This window comes from Pogona vitticeps, chromosome 3 (assembly GCF_051106095.1).
Source record: "Pogona vitticeps strain Pit_001003342236 chromosome 3, PviZW2.1, whole genome shotgun sequence".
In the NCBI taxonomy this organism is placed as follows: Eukaryota; Metazoa; Chordata; class Lepidosauria; order Squamata; family Agamidae; genus Pogona; species Pogona vitticeps.
This window is the reverse complement of record NC_135785.1, coordinates 251,138,718-251,155,563: the sequence shown is the minus strand read 5'-3', so window position 1 is coordinate 251,155,563 and position 16,846 is coordinate 251,138,718. Positions and strand designations below refer to the sequence as shown.

Sequence of the window (16,846 nt, the reverse complement as noted above, 5' to 3'; positions counted from 1 at the left end):
AAGGATGGAAGGCGGAGTGAACCTTGAGTTGGCTACTGAGCCCAGGATTTAACTCAGGTTGTGAGAGGAATCTTCCCTGCAATACTGCACTTCAACCCACTATACTACAGGACTCTTATATTGTAAGAGTTGCTACAAAACAAGGAATATAGTGAATTACGGTACATTTGAAATGTCAGAGCTGTTATAGAATTGACAGCCTCAGTTGTTTTTTTTAAACTACTTGAGGGTACAGCTATACTAGCAGCAGGGAGTGAGCTAATATGGGCCGCTTCAGAATACAGTAGTTGGACTTGATTAGAATGATCTTGACTGTCCACATGGAAATAGCTCCTGCCAATATTGTGAAGTGGCTTAATCAGCGAGCTATTTCAGGATATTGGCAAATTAATCATTTCACCTCCTTGGCAGAGGGCAGGTAAACTGAAAAAAAATGTTTGGACAGTATATAGGCTATTGCAGATCCACTGCATTGGTTATATTAAATTTTTTTTTCTTTGCCTTCTCTTAAAGGGCAGATCAAGAAATTGCCTCCAGTCAAAGCTACTGCCATGGATTCAAATACAGGATGTTTCTCGAGCAGTCCTTTAAGGTGAGGGACATAAAAGATTTTTAATTTTTTTAAAAAATTAATGATGTAGCGCATCGATGATATTCTATATACAGACAATTCTCTCTCCCCCCCCATTTCCTCTGCAAAGTAGGGGAAGTTATTAATTATTAAGCCACTTCACGATATGGGCAAATTGAAAATTGCTTTGGATTGGTTACAGCAATCACGTGTGCTGGAACCAATCCAAACCAGTGTGATCCCACCTGCACCAGAAAAGTAGAAGTCCCTTAACAGGGGCCAGAATGGTGTGGGTAGGAAGACTCTGGGGGTGGGGGTGGTGCAGGCTAGCAAAGGCATTGTCTGATCGCCATCTTTAAGACTGCACCAGCACGTCCCTACAGTGCTCCAAAGAGCAGGCTAAACAGCCCATGTAGTCAGCCTCTGAGTCTCCTTACATTCACTATAAGACCCTCAATAATCGTCTGTGATCACCTGACCCACCACTTTCCGTTATAAGATGGCCAACTGACCACTTAAACATCACTAAGAAGAAGCGTGAATAAAGACATGGATATGTACGACTGTGCACATCCTAATATATAGATACCAATGAAAAATTATAAATGACTGTCACAAGCACAGCCAACTGGAAGAAGACTGTAACAAGGTGGCCTGTGTACCTGTGGAGGTTTCCGTCCAGATGCTCATTAAGCATAGGTCACATGGGTCCCTGATCTTTCTCCTTACGTTTTATCTTTAAATCTTTTGGGGACCGGACATTCCTTCAAATGGAAGACCCTGTCAAAAGGAGGCAGCTGTTCCCAGCTGTTCAAATGGAGGACTATCCTATAAGAGAACAGGGAGCCATTCCTGTAATTTCTCTCTCTCTTTAATAGCAAAGCCAGCAAGACTCCAGCCCTTCCTAAAATTTAATGCAGAGGTTTTGTGTGTGTATTTCTCTGTGTGTTAAAGCTGTAAGATCCGCATAGGGTTTGTATACATTTTATCTTTCTCATAGTCATGTCTGTGGTTTTAAAAAAAGATCTCTGGATTTCCATCGTGCTGTTTTTCTCTCCTGGCGGGTATTTTTTATGACTGTTTCTACTGATGTGAAATATTTGAATTGTGCTTTCTGCCGTGAGCTGCTTTAGATGCTTTTAAATTAAAAGAAAATAGTAAAAAATTAATAAACTATCTCCTATCCTTTGGGGCTAGCATCGTAACCACTGTTTTACTGATTGTGGTTTAACCACAGTAATTAAAACGGACAGGAAGATTAGTAAAGAAATTTGCCTGTTCTGCATTACTGCTTCCTGGATTTGCATCTTGGGTATAAATACCCTTCTGTTGACATTAAATCTGATGCCTATCTTAGCTAGACTCAGAGTCTAAAGAGGGCTGTCCTTCTGCTTCACATACTGACAAATTCACATCTTTTGCTGCTGGCCCGCTCTGGCTTCTCACAGTCATGTTCACCAATCGGAGACGGGATTAATTCCCCGGGGAAGCCTGAGGCATCTCAGTTTGGCAAGAAATTCTCATTCCCATGAAAGGAAGCACAGCTTTCACACCCCTTATTCGACATGAAGTGGTCCACATTTTCTCATACATTCTACTCGTTTCCTGACAGAACTTCCCTCCTCTTAAACATGAACAAGCCATTTTGTGCAGGGCAAACAAGCAAAGTTTCCAGAAGTTGGAAACATTACTTTTTTGGACTATAATACAGTGGACCCTTGACTTACAGACGGCTTGACTTACAGACTTTTTGAGTTACAGACTTCTCTGGCTGCAAAATTTAGGTTTGACTTGCAGACTGAGAATTGACTTACAGACCAGAAAAAAACCAAAATGGAACAAAAACGGCCTGTTACGGGATTAATCGGTTTTCAATGCACTGTAGGTCAATGGAGACTTGACCTACAGACTTTTTGACTTGAGAACCACCTTCCAATACGGATTAAGTTCTCAAGTCAAGACCCCACTGTACTGTATCCAGGATACCCTACCCAACCATTGCAACTGGGGGATTTTGTAAGACATGGCTCATACACTAACTTTGCTAAGCTCTGGAGTAGCAATCCAACCTTCCTTCTCAAGAAACACACATCGTGGTGATGAGAAGTAAATGAAAAAAAAAAAGAGAGATAGAAATAGATAATAAGTCCATTACATTAAATGTTAAAATTTGGACAGACTGGCTGCATTATCTTGCCGCCTCCCCCCCCCCCCTTTGCATGTCTTACTGAAACATTCAGTTTCAAGTATCATGGGTTCTTGAACTAGTGTTTCCTAATTAACACTGTGGATTAACAACCCAAACCCCCTCCTCAGTGGTATGTTTTAGGTTGCAGGTTCTACTAAGACAGAGGTCAAGTTAGCGCTTGCAATCCATGTATCAGTCTCTTTTGAACCGGCAAAACTGCTTTTGGTCTTATTGCTTTACCCAGCCAAAAGCTAAAAGGTGTTATCCAATAACCAGTATAGATATTGTATAATTTGCCCTTTCTTGTGTTTTGCAGTTTGTTGTAATTGATACAATTCTGTTTGTTTCTTGCTGAAAACATAAGAACCTGTTTTTTATAGAATGAGATCATTGTTCCATCCAGTGACTCGCAAGGTTTCTCCAGGGTTTCAAGCAGTTTTATTTCTTAGCTGTACCTGGAGATTCCCTGGTCATCTGATGCCCAAGTCATCACCAGGCCCAACCCTGGTCTTTGTTTTGTTTAATTTTTGTGATTAACTTTTTCTAGGTTGGCCACGTGCCCTGTATTCTAGAGCACTGGTTCTTAACCTTGGGTTACTCAGGAGTTTTTGGACTGCAACTCCCAGAAGCCTTCACCACCAGCTGTCCTGACTGGGGTTTCTGGGAGTTGCAGTTCAAAAACATCCGAGTAACAAAGGTTAAGAACCACCGTTCTAGAGGACAGTTGAATAATTGAAGGCGTCCTCCATTGGAAGTGGCTTCTCGGCCACATTGGGTTGAAGAATAAAGAAAGATCAGGGGCCTTGCAGTCGCCCATCCACAGTTAGCATTTGGACAACGGAATACCCAGGCTCATAGGTCCCCTCCATTGAGTTTACTCTGCAGTAGTACGATAGGACCCCTGTATCCATGGGAAATTGGTTCCAAGTAGCTCAGCGGATGCTGAAAAACGTGAATTATAGTAAACACTCTTTTAAAAACAAACACTATATATAGCATGGTTTCTAGCTCCTTCTAGTGGCCCATTCTGGAAACTTCATATTTAGAAATATATATTTCTCGGATTTTTTCTTTTAATATTTTTAATATTTTCAGTCCATGGATAAGTGAACCAGTGGATATTGATCCCACAGATACAGGGGTCCTACTGTAATGCTATTTCAGTTACAGTAACCATTTCTAAAATGGTACCCATGACTGGAATCTTGTTGCATATTTCTGCCTGCATAACTGAGCAGCCAATGCCCACATTAACATAGGTATTTCCTATTGCACCCAAGTCACAAGACTGGTATATGATGGAGAAAGCTTCATTTATGGCAATTCACTGCTGAACTTTATGCTAACAGGGGTATGGCAGAGGGCATAACTAATAGGATCCTGGCCTACATTTATAAATCAGCATATGGAAATTTTATGCAATTGTTCTTTAGTGATGCATATTTTCATTTTGAGGGGAAGCATACATGATTGCCCAAGCATAATGTGATTTGCTTATATGCATTTCAGCTGGTTTACTTGGAAAAGTATGGGTCAGAATCCAATAGTTTGCCTGAACTAGAGAAGACCCTCTGATTCAGTGGGATTTATGCATGTGTACACTTCTCATCCATCCACAGATTCAATGGGCCTAGTTTAACTGACACCAGCAACTGGATTTTCATACTGGACTACAATTCCCAGGAAACTTCATGGCAGCTGGGAATTGTAGTCCAAACCAGGGAGAGGGAGAGAAAGAAATGGTTTACAGAGCAGTGAAATTCTTCCTCATCTGCTCACAATTAAAAATGTCTGTACACAGCTATGAAGTCTAGAAATGTGTGTTATTGGCCTACAGCTCCCAGAATCCCCCAAACACCACAGCTTGTGCGCACCTCTTGTACACACTGTTCATGTGTACCGGACTGGTGTGGCTCCATCATCAGTAGGGCTCACTATCCCGCCTCTGTTAACAGTTCTCAGTGCTCTTTGCATGTGCAGCACACAAGATTAACACATTTGTCATTTATGGGATTTTTACAGTGTAGCTGGATATTTCTAGACAGAAGGGCCATTCATCACTCACTCGTGAAGTCTCAACAAAGAAGGTGATTGATGGTTATATGCAGCTCCTTTCGTGCTCCTGTTCCCGATGTAGTAAATAATTTGGAGTTAACCTCTTTCCCTCTCTTGCTCTCCCATCGCTTCAAGACGCGGGCAGAATTTTCTTGAACTGCATGAATCACTGCGCTCAGTAGTTCAGTAGGAAAAAGAGGCCTTAAAATGGGCTTATAGATCTGGAAGCCATGACACAAAGGGTCATTTTTAAGGCCTTGCTAAGGCCTGAGCAACCTTGACTTAGCAGTATTCAGTATACTTTGAGACTTCAGGGCTACCCCCCGTCATGTGGTAGGAGTACATTCAGGCATCAGGAGCAGGTATAGAACTGACTGTGGCATAGCTTGATTGTGGAAATGGGCATGAAGCGAATCCAGATAAGGGCCCTGGAATCTGAGCGAAACCCAGCTGGTTAGGAAATATTCCCATGCAGAAGTGGGGTAGGGTGGCAACATTGTTCAGTGTTGGAGGAAAACTGCGCCACAACTGTAGTGATTGACACAATTCCTGCTAAGGTTTACTTTCCACACTGTTCACATCACACATGAAAATGTTTGGGTTTTTTTTCCAGACTCTATGTTGCTGCTAAGGGACGTGGTGGCGCTGCAGGTTAAACCGTGGAAGCCTCTGTACTGCAAAGTCAGAAGACCAGTCGACGTAAGATCGAATCCACACGACAGAATGAGCTCCCGTCGCTTGTCCCAGCTCCTGCCAACCTAGCAGTTTGAAAGCATGTAAAAATGCAAGTCGATAAATAGGTACCACTGCAGTGGGAACGTAACCGCTGTTCTGTGTCTAGTCGTGCTGGCCACATGACCATAGAACTGTCTATGACAAACGCTGGCTCTATGGCTTGGAAACGGGGATGAGCACCGCCCCCTTGTGATAGAGCACTGTCAGAGCAGGAAGGGACCCTATGGATTATCGAGGAGGCACAGTGGGGAACTGAACTCCCAACCTCAGACTTTGCAGTCAGATGCCTAAGCCAGTGAGCTATTCAGCAGCTCTTAAAATGGGAATGGACTCCATGTGTGTCATGGGCTGCATGTTAGCTCCAGATATTTGTACCCTAATAATTTGCTGCCATGTCATCAAACTAAAATAAAATAGCCCCATAAAACAAAGCTTCCAAAGGAAGCATGTACCTTATTTTCAAGCTAAATTCAAACATCCTGGATTAGGGTATGTAAAAACACCTACAGTTTTTGCAAAGTATCCACCATTTGTGCACACTCCACTGAGCACAGAGAAATCTGGGAAAGGATAAACTTTTCATAGGGTCTGTCCAATACAGAGAAAACACAGAATATGACAGCCACCCCTCCCCCGAAAAAGTGGGGGAGAAAGAAAAATGACTTTTTCACTCCCTTGTTTCCCAAGAAGTTCTCCTTAAAAGACTCTTTTGGGGATTGATTATATGGAGTATCTAAAAGCAGTCATGAAGTTTGCTAATGCCAGCACTCTCTCCCAGGACCAGCACACAGTCCTCATGGGAAACAGAGAAATGACTCTTACTCTTAACAAAGAGAAATAATTATTTTACCAGGGGTATAAGATAAAGCGGTGTCCCAAAATATATTTTAGCTTTTTTCAGGACTGAACTTGTATAAAGTTATTTCGGTGTGTGTGTGTGTGTGAGGGGGGACGAGCAAAAGCCCTATCCCCAAATGTCACCATACATGCAATGGCATTATAGATATTTATTGTCCTAGTTTATTATCTCATTATATAGTTTATACAAACCACTGTTTCCCAGATGCAAATCATACAGGAAACCATGGTTTGTTACAAGCAGCAAATGAAAGAAATTAATCACCTTGTGTACAAACAAAGTGGGAAGCAAAGGGGATTGTACAAGACTGAGACTTGCTGAAAATTGTGCATAAAAGGAAAATAAAATACTACCTTTATCAAACAAGGGACGTGGTGGCGCTGCGGGCTAAACCGCAGAAGCCTGTGCTGCAGGGTCAGAAGACCAGCAGTTGTAAGATCGAATCCATGTGATGGAGTGAGCTCCCGTCGCTTGTCCCAGCTCCCGCCAACCTAGCGGTTCGAAAGCATGCAAATACAAGTAGATAAATAGGGACCACCTCGGTGGGAAGGTAACAGCGTTCCGTGTCTAAGTCGCACTGGCCATGTGACCACGGAAGATTGTCTTGGGACAAAAAAAGCTGGCTCTATGGTTTGGAAACGGGGATGAGCACTGCCCCCAGAGTCAAACATGACTGGACAAAAATTGTCAAGGGGAACCTTTACCTTTACCTTTATCAAACAGAACTAAGGAAGGGAGCTCACACATGCTAGAGCCAAAACCCTCTTTACGTAGAAGGTTTCAAGACATCACAGTGCAAAGGTGCAGATCCATATGTGACACAGAAATTATGGGAAAGAAACCAAACATTTCATACAACTCTCATTCCACCACTCGAAATGAAACTTTGACCTAGCGAAACCTGAGAAAAGAGATCTTCCACAATCGACAATGCTGTGCATCAGTTGCAAGAGAACACCCCTGCTCTTGTTCCATCTCCTCAATCTGTATATCTCAAAGGCAGCCAGTCTAGTATAGTGGCTAGAGTTGGTAGTGTATCAAATTACAACTCGGAAGACCTTCATTCATGGCATAAATGGGACAGCGCATAGGAACAACCAGTCTATAAGTTTTGCTTACGACCCAAGTTTGATCCTAACAGGTTTAAGTAGCCAACTCAAGGTTGACTCAGCCTTTCATCCTTCCAAGATTGGTAAATTGAATACACCGCTTGCTATGGGGTGGGGGACAATGTGTAGCCTACTACAGAATTAAATCGTAAACTGACCAGAGAGTGCTTTAAGCACTAAGGGGCAGTATATAAGCAGCACAGGTTTGCTTTCTCAGTTTTGTATTAATAAAGGGGAAGGGATGAAGCCCAGTGCAAGCACCAATACAATTCTGGTAGGGAGATGCGGCTGCCCTAGGATAAATGGTACAGGTGACTATACCCAAATGGTCCTGGTAGTGGGAAGTACTGTGTATTTAAACATTTCTTTATTACATGTTTAGATGTAAAAAAAAATACAACCAGAAAAAAAGAGAGCCAAGATTTTAGAATTCAAAAATCTCAGCTACGTGTAGCTTTTGTCCCAATGTAAACAATGTTATTGGTGTCCAGGAGGGCACCAATATATTCTGCTGACAGCAGGATTCAGCGATCTGTAAGCCAACTCAAAAACAGGGGTGCCCCAAATAAAATTATTTGTAGTGTGCTACTGATAATCAGTAAATATCCACCAACTGGATGCCTATGCATTAACATGCCATGGGTGTGTGTGTGTGATCCTAATTTAAATAACATAGGAGGTCAGACTGTAGCCCTCCATGATGCAAGTCCTAGGACATTAATCCAGAATGTCTGCAAGGGTTGCTGAAAGTTTGTGCGATCACCATTTCTGTTCCCTGGTTGGTCATAATTTTACCACTTTGGCCTCCTTGCAGTGAACTTTCTTGGTAGCAATTTAAAAGGAAAACCGGAGCAAGAGTGAGTGGTGCTTTTAACATAAACAATTATTTCTCGTATAACATCCCAGACTAGGAACATTTATGAGAAGACTCCATTGTCTCCTCTTGTACTGACAGATTCTTGTAAGAGCATCATCGTGGCTGAATAGGGTTCAGCAAATATACTGTTTGCTGAGACACTTGTGGGATGCAGTCTGTGAAAGCAGTATATATATATATATTTTAAAAAATGTATGAAAGACAATGGGGGGGGATGACATTCTGTGCATCTATGGTATGCCAGGCATCCCTTCTTCTGTATTCCAGAATCTGGCATCTTAAATCCAATACAAGGTAACCAAATTGTTTTCAGAAAGCATGGCTTCAATGTATTCCACACAACAAACCAGAGGATTGTCTTTTCTTTAAAACAAGAAATCCTTTTGCCGGAAAACGTTTACGTAACTTTCTTGTGAATCTGCTGAACTCAGACTAGCATCTCACAAACAGATAATAAATTATACAGAATGCCATTGCTACATGCCAGTGTCTGCCAAAGAAGAGGAGTCACAGACGTTTATCGAATTAACTCAACATTTCTTTTACAAACAAAATAAAACCCCATTACACTCTAATGCAATATTTCATGGCCAGCACAGAGGATACACAGCCTTGCCTTCAGATGGTGCTGGAGCAAGACATTCATCAGAAAGTAGAGAGTGGGATGATGTTACCACACAGAAATACCTGGTGAACTATACATTTCTTATGCTTTCTGGCAGATGATGTTATAGACCCTCCTACCCAGAAAGTTCCTAGCTCCACTTCGTTTCTGGAAGGCTGAGTCAATCTCGAGCCAGCTACCTGAGCCTGTCAAATTCAAGTCACGAGCAGAGTCTTGACTGCAGCACTGTAGTTTAACTACTACACTACAAGACTCCAAACAAACAATCAAACAGTTTCTCATATTTTGAAGCACTGGTCAAAATTGGGCTCCTCTTATGGAAACTCATCACAACAAACAGAAGGAGCCACAACCTCAGCAGAGGGAGCTTGGTCCACTTGAAATTAAGTGAAACATGCCTTAATGTCTAAGAAAATGCTCTCCCCTCATCATCACTAAAGAGTGAATCATTATTGTCCAATTCTGTCCTATGGGAGATAGCCAACAGCTCTCTTATTTCCCAACAAACTACTTCTACGGTTGTTGTAAATTTTTCGGCCGTTTGGTTTTTTTTTCTGAAAACAGCCTGAGAAACCTACAACAACCATCAGATCCTGGCCGTGAAAGCCTTTAAGAATATATTGAACTATTTCTATGCTAGGAAACAACCTTACCAGTTGATGCTGCGAAGGAACAGGGTACTGCAGTCCCGAAACAGGCTGATTTTGCAGCATCTTCTGGATCATGATCTTTTGCTGCAAAGCTAAGGGCATGCTTGGTGGCCTTTGCAGGGGCTGAGCAGGTTGCTGCTGCTGCTGTGCATGTTGTTGTTGTTGCTGCTGCTGCTGCACAGCTACAGCGCTAGGCTGCTGTTGCGCGTAGTGCAGAAGGGAAGCCTTGTTTTGAGAGCTCAGAACGGGAGGCATCTGCTGAGCGGTTTGCTCCGAGTTGAAATGAAACAAAGGCTTGATGTTGTTTTGAGGTTCCTCCATCGGCAGCTGGCTGTTGCCTATATATCCCCTGCCAAGGTCAAGAGGCTTTTGTTGTTGCATCATGGTGTTTAGGGAGGTTCCCTGGGACATGGCACTGGATCGGTAGATGTAGTTATTCATCCCTTTGGGTGGATTCCCATTTAACGGGACTCCGGACATGGTAGAACTTTGTGGGCTGAACTGCTGTTGCTGCTGCTGGAATGAAGGGCTGGAAATTTTCTCCTGAGCAAATGATCCAGCAGAAGGCTCTGCAGAGGACAAGGCAGGCCAGGCAGAGGGGGCTTGGTTTTGCTGGCATTGCATCAGCGCATGCTGCTGTCGGTTGGCTGCTATCTGCTTCAGTTGCTGGGCATGAGAAACCTCTTGCCAGTTGGCCAAAGGCCGGTTGGGAATGGAAGAGGCTTGGGAGGGAGGTGTCGGAGGCGCTGACGGAATGGGTGAGGAGGTGGACATGGCAGCCGTCGACATGGTGAAAACGGGACCCGTGGAGGACGGCCTCATTTGGGGAGACCCAATGGAGGTTTGATTCAGAGCTGGCGAATACTCTTGCTTGATCACCATTTTGTCCACCTGCAGTGACGACGACGATCTGGCAGGGGGCGCTCTCTGGATCTGCTGTCCAAGGTCAATGTTAAATGGTTCATCTTGCTTGATGGTGGCATTTATCATATTTTCCAGTTCAAGGTCACTCATGGGTGGCACAGAAATATTGGTCAGCTCATTGAACAGTTCCTGAAGTTCTGGATCCATTAATTGTTCTCCTGTGTCTTCCCTATATCGATTAGGAAAAGGATTACCTTGGGATACCTGGTCATCCAAATGTTTACTGCACGAGAGCGTTTCTCCTGGCTCTTTCTTCACCTCTTTTAGAGCCATGTTAAACATCCCGTTTCCATTGGAGTGGGTGTTATTTGTTGGGCTGCTGACCTTCCTTTGAGGAATTTGACTAGCTGACAAGGATCCCAACATGGATTGATTTTGGCAATTGCTACCACAGTGTCCTCGTCCCATAGAAAGGTTATTATCACCAACACGGAGCCTCTTAATGTCAAGAAGGGAGTTGTCGGCAATGCCATTCAGCCTCTTGTTATTGGATGGTGACAGATTAACCACCAGTTTTCTTTTCAAGGAACCTTGGAGCTGAAAGAAACAAAAGGACTCATTAGCAGGCATTTTTTAAAAAAAAAATCACTATAATTAACGAAATAGCCCGTCTGTTCTACTGTAGACCGCTGGATAAATTTGGTAAGCCACCAGCATCCTATTCTCTGAGATGTCAGGGACAAAATCTGAAACCAGGGATTGGACCTTGTGATGATGTCACAGAGGCAGGGCAGGCAAGGGTCGGAAAGGGGGAGTTTTTTTCCTCTTGCCTTTAGGCGCTGGATTGGTGCAAATAAGAAGGCTCATGGAGCATGATGGTGGTGCTCTATTCTCTGCCTTGGTCCAAATGACAGGATGTGCCTAAGATCAGTTTGCCAAAAAGAGAGGAGGAAAGGAAACAGACCAGGGAGAGAGACTGTGGGTATAGGGAGTTGGGACCATCATGTGATTTGGAGCAACCCAGGATCTTCACTCATTTAGATATTTTCTTTTATTTCTGTTCTGCCTTTCTCTCAATCCAGGGCCCCGAAGAGCCTTATAAAATGGTGGTGGAGGCAAATGACAAATTGACAACACAAATATTTTTAAATCCTATTAACTTTTTTTAAAAAAATTTAAAAACACTGTAAAAAAATCAGAAAAAGAATAACAAAAATAATTTTAAAGAGAAGATCAGCAACCCTGTATAAAAAAAATCTTTGCGGTCCTGATGTTAGCAGGGATGAATGAAGATGAACGCTTAAATTTCAAAGTTGGGTGGGTGAGAAAGGAAAGGCCCAGGGAAGACATGAGCCCCCCCCACCCTTCTGAGGGACACTTTTGCAATCCCCAGGGGCTTCCCCAAGCCCCAAAGTTTTTAAAAAATCAGAATGATGATTAAAATGGCTTATATTGGTTTTTGGAAAACACTGGAGCTCCTCAGCCTTGAGTGGGTCCCCCAAGACTTCTTCATACCTTAGATATGTCCATCTAGAGACATTTCCTGTTTTTTTTTTTTTTTTTTTGAAAAATTGACATTTTTGGCTATTCCTGGGCCTTCTGCAGTAAACGGAAAAAGCTAGAATTTGGCCCTCAAAACTTAAAACCCTACTTTAAAGCCACATCACACACAAACATCACATTATCTCCTTTTCCAGGATTGCTTCCCCTGAGATGGATTACACCATTAAAAATAGAACATTAAAACAGTAAATCATTCAAATATTAAAGAAGAATTAATAACATTATATTAAAAATGTTAGGCAAAAGCATTGTGAATAACAAATTTAGAAGCAACAAAATATAAACCATCCCATTTCTTGTTTTCTAGTCAGTCATTAAGGAAAAACTTGCCTGAAAAGAAAGGTCTTTGCCTGCTCGCAGAAGGAAAGCAAAGATGGAACTAACCTGGCCTCCTGTGGGAGGGAGTTCCAGAGTCTGGGAGCAGCAACGGAAAAGGCCCTCTCCTGTTTCCTCACCAAATGCACCTTTGGACAGTTTCATAAAGGCAGACACTGTTTTTGAGATAACTTGGGCCCGAGCAACTTAGGTCTTTTTGGATTAAAACCAGCACTTTGATGGATGTGAATTTCTTAAAGACACTGAAGGCAGAGCTGTAAACTATTTCCATGTGATAGAAAAACGGGAAGGAAACTGGGGTAGATGCAATAGGGCACTTTCAGATGAACTGAGATGTCACAAAGGGGTGTATAGGAAATGGAAACTTCCTTTTTTTCACAAAGACTTCCTTCTTTCACACACACAAAAAGTATTTGAGACTTAGGGACTGATTCCAGATTAGGACAAGCAGGGAAAAATCATTGGGAGATGAATCAGATGTAATTTACCCAGCAAAATCTATGTATAATAGATTTTTATGGCCATTGTGTATCTGAAGACCATGAAGTGAAGATGTCGAGGGCACTTAAGAGAATGGGGTCATTCAGAGATTTATAATAACTTGCTGCTTTGTTCATTTCTTCTAAAATGTGCCTTCCTTTGTGTAAACTGGGAAAACTACATTTGATTCGTTTCCCAAAGATCTCTCTCTCCCTCCTTGTGCTAAACCAAAATGAGTCTCCAAGCCCCAAATACTTCTTGTGAAAGAAGGAAGTCTCTAGGCAACAACAAAAGTCATATCCTGGCAGCACATTTTGCTCCTCACGGTGTTTACTTCATTAATTTACTATTGAAGTTGTGGGTTTTTTATATTTTTTATTTTTTGCAGGGCGATAGGGAGGACGGATCAGTAGCGTTTCCAGATCCCAGGGGCTTGGAAGAAGTGAAAACAAATATCTTTATCAACCACAATTCCTGAGACTGTGATCATGAGACCTTCTTTTGCACTACTGTATCTCTCAGATGCTAGCTGACCTGTAAAAGCTCAAGGTTGTATATAAAAGGATGTGATTATTTTCATTTGGGAGAAAGTAAAGTGGATAACAAAGACACCAAGAAAAACAAACCACCTTCCTTTAGCTATGCCCTGGGATTGGCATATTCAAACTTCAGGATTCTCCTTCTGCTCCTATTTCTGGTTATAACTCTCCTGGTAACCTTTAAATATGAGTATGTTTATTTCTCTCTGTCCATTTGTTACTATGTCATGAAAAATGTCTGGGTGGATTTTCACCGAATTTGGACACTATGCAAACACAAAAAACACTCTGCAGGCTCTGGGAGTTACCCAGATTAATCAAGTAGAAAATGTTACTTGTTGCCCTTGAAAAGTAACTTTGTCCCAACTTGCTATGTTCCTTATATTGCAGCATAACTACCTGGTACATTGCTTATTACCCAAGAAATAACTGTTACAGGTAATTAAGTTCCTTGTTACAAATTACACCCACACTTTAGAAAGTGGGTAGACTACAGTTTTACTAGAACTATTTTTAACAGAGCCAAAAGGTGTAACAAGAACTGGTATAAACGAGTGGGTTGGATAGTGCAGTGACGAGCCAGAGGTTGAGAGTTCAGCTCCCTACTGTGCATTCCAGAAGAACCAGCCTGTGTGACCCTGGGCAAGTTGCACAGTCATAGAATGCCACCAGAAGAAAGGAACCACTTCTGAGCATTCTCTACCTGGAAATTTCTGGAAAGGGTTGCCATAAGTTAAAATGAACTTGATGGCACACAAGTATTACAGTGGGGTCTCAACTTAAGAACTTAATCCGTATTGGAAGGTGGTTCTCAAGTCGAAAAGTTCTTAAGTCGAATCTGCATTTCCCATAGGAATGCATTGAAAACCATTTAATCCGTATCTGCTCTTTTCTGTCCATAGAAACTAATGGGAAGCTGCTATTCTGCCTTCTGCCACTAGAGGGGGATATTTTCTTTCTTTTCCCCCCTTAGGTTCAGGGAAGGCAGGGAACACTAAAGGCAGCACTTTAGAACTCTTTTTTTAAAAAACGAAGCCAATTTTAAATAATCTTTTAAAGCATGTTGTGCTGATTTTTTCAGCACAAAGGCACTCAGGCAGGCTTTTTAGGTGCTGAGCAAGCCTCCGGAAGCCTGCTCAGAGCCAGCCGATCAGCTGTTAGGCGGGGAGAGGAGTGGGGAAAACCACAAAATGGCTGCCAGGCTCTTTCTGAGTGTCGGCTTTTAGCTCTTTCCTGCTCTTTTTCCTGTGGTTTGGGGGCTACCAAGTGATAAGTGACTTTATTTAACAGTACAGTATTTATTTTTAAGTTTCTGACCCTTTTCCCCCCTCCAGAAGCCTCTAAGGGGAGGGAGGGGGGACTTTTTCCCCTGTTCGTAACTCGAGGGAAGTTCGCATGTCGAGTCCTTACTTTCCCTATAGGGCAGGTTCGTAACTCGAATTGTTCGCAAGTCGGGTCGTTCGTAAGTCGAGACCCCACTGTATCATAAAATGGAGAAAACAGATGTGAAATTGTCTGTCAGGGAATGGAGCAAATTATCCACTATAGCAGTGACAGAGAACCTTCTTACTGCATGCACAAATACAAACAGACAGGTTAGGGCTTCTGTTTGTCTAGTTTAGGAGGAAATAAAGTATTTTAATATTATATCTGATGTTAAATAATAGGAAATCAGAAGCTCTTGCTTATCTCCTGAAAAATGATCCATTAATCTAAAGCAGATTCTGTTATACTTTATTTTTTTAAAAAATATTTTATTTCTTTGATTTATATAGCAATCCATTAGTGCAAGCACTACTCTGGGTGGTTTACAAGTTAAAATGTAAATCCCAGAAAACCCCACGTAGCAAAATAAATCCAACAATATGATGATTATCAGTACAGGACTGAAATTCATACAAAAAGAGGTGGGGAATAAAATTAACATTAAAATTAACAGCACTCAGGAAAATCATCTGTTGAAGGCAGCTTTGAATAATTCTGTTTCCACCGATTTCCTGAACATAAGGAGGAAAGACGCCTGGCATATCTCACATGGCACCTTAGTCCAAAGACTGGGGGCCACCACTAAAATGACCTGATTCCTTGTCAATGCCTTTTTTTGCTTTCCTCACAGTGGCCACTTTTAGCAGCATAGACTGAGAGGAGTGGTTGAAACAGGTAGCTGATTTTTAAGAGAGATGTTGTGATTTTGTGCCTAACCCTGCTCTTGAACGTCTGGGTATAGTTACTGGCCATTTTAGTGTAGAAAGAAGTGTGAAAAAGAGACATGATGAAGGTAGACACTTTTCTCCATTTTTAAATTTTTGTTGTTATCCCTAGTTGGGACATCTAACAAGAGTTAGATGGTGGGAGATTTCAGGATAGAGTGATGGTCAATACAAAAGGGTTTGGCCAATTTTCATACCCAATCAGTGGGTACTAGTCATGATGGCCATGTGCCACTTTCTGAACTGGCATACCTCTCTGGAGCAGTGGACTAGTGCTAATGTGCTTGTGGGCTTCCCAGGAGATATTTGCTTGGCCACTGCAGAAAAGAGGATGCTGGACTAGACAAGTCTTATATTTCACTGAAGGTTCTTTCCATTCTGTAGAGATGGAAAGGACCATTCTATAGCTTTCTATTCTGTGTTTCTAGATCACTTCATGTGTCTTTTGCATCTTCTTGTTGTTGTTTAGTCGTGTCCGACTCTTCATGACCCTGTGGACCAGAGCACGCCAGGCCCTCCGGTCTTCCACTGCCTCCCGGAGTTGGGTCTAATTCATGTTGGTCGCTTCGATGACATTGTCCAACCATCTCATCCTCTGTCATCCCCTTCTCCTCTTGCCTTCACACTTTCCCAACATCAGGGTCTTTTCCAAGGAGTCTTCTCTTCTCATGATATGGCCAAAGTATTAGAGCCTCAGCTTCAGGATCTGTCCTTCCATTCGGCATCTTAACTTCCTATAAACCAGTGGTTCTCTTGCAGTCCAAGATCAACCCAGGTGATTTTGGATTGCAACTCCCAGAAACTTCACCAGCACAGCTGGCAATGAAGATTTCTGGGAACTGCAGTCCAAGAACACTTGGGTTACCCAAGGTTGAGAACCACCGGTCTAGACAAACTAGAAGTTAATTTCCCAGTTGTCTTTAGCAGAAAGATAACTTTGTTTCAGAAAAAAAGAAAACCAAATTGGTAACATGTTATTTGTTAGCCTGTGAACCAATGTTTTTGAAAATCCTTTGAACCAGCATGGTGTGTGTGTGTGTGTGTGTGTGTGTGTGTGTGTGTGTGTGTGTGTAGTGAATCCACTATGCATGAGAAGACTGGGCCAGCTTCCTAAAAAGATGGTGAATATATAATCCACAGATTTACTACCCCCTTCCAAAACACAGCCTTCTAAACCATGAATAA

General features: G+C 42.3%; 1 protein-coding gene across 1 annotated transcript in view; it reads right to left on the bottom strand.

The window, feature by feature from the left end:
• Positions 1-16,846, bottom strand: part of MAML2 (mastermind like transcriptional coactivator 2) — a 191,116-nt gene that overhangs the window by 31,741 nt on the left and 142,529 nt on the right. The window contains exon 2 of the mRNA XM_072993611.2: positions 9,673-11,130. Within this exon, the coding sequence (XP_072849712.2) occupies positions 9,673-11,130 (1,458 nt within the window). The remainder of the gene's footprint in view (positions 1-9,672; positions 11,131-16,846) is intronic.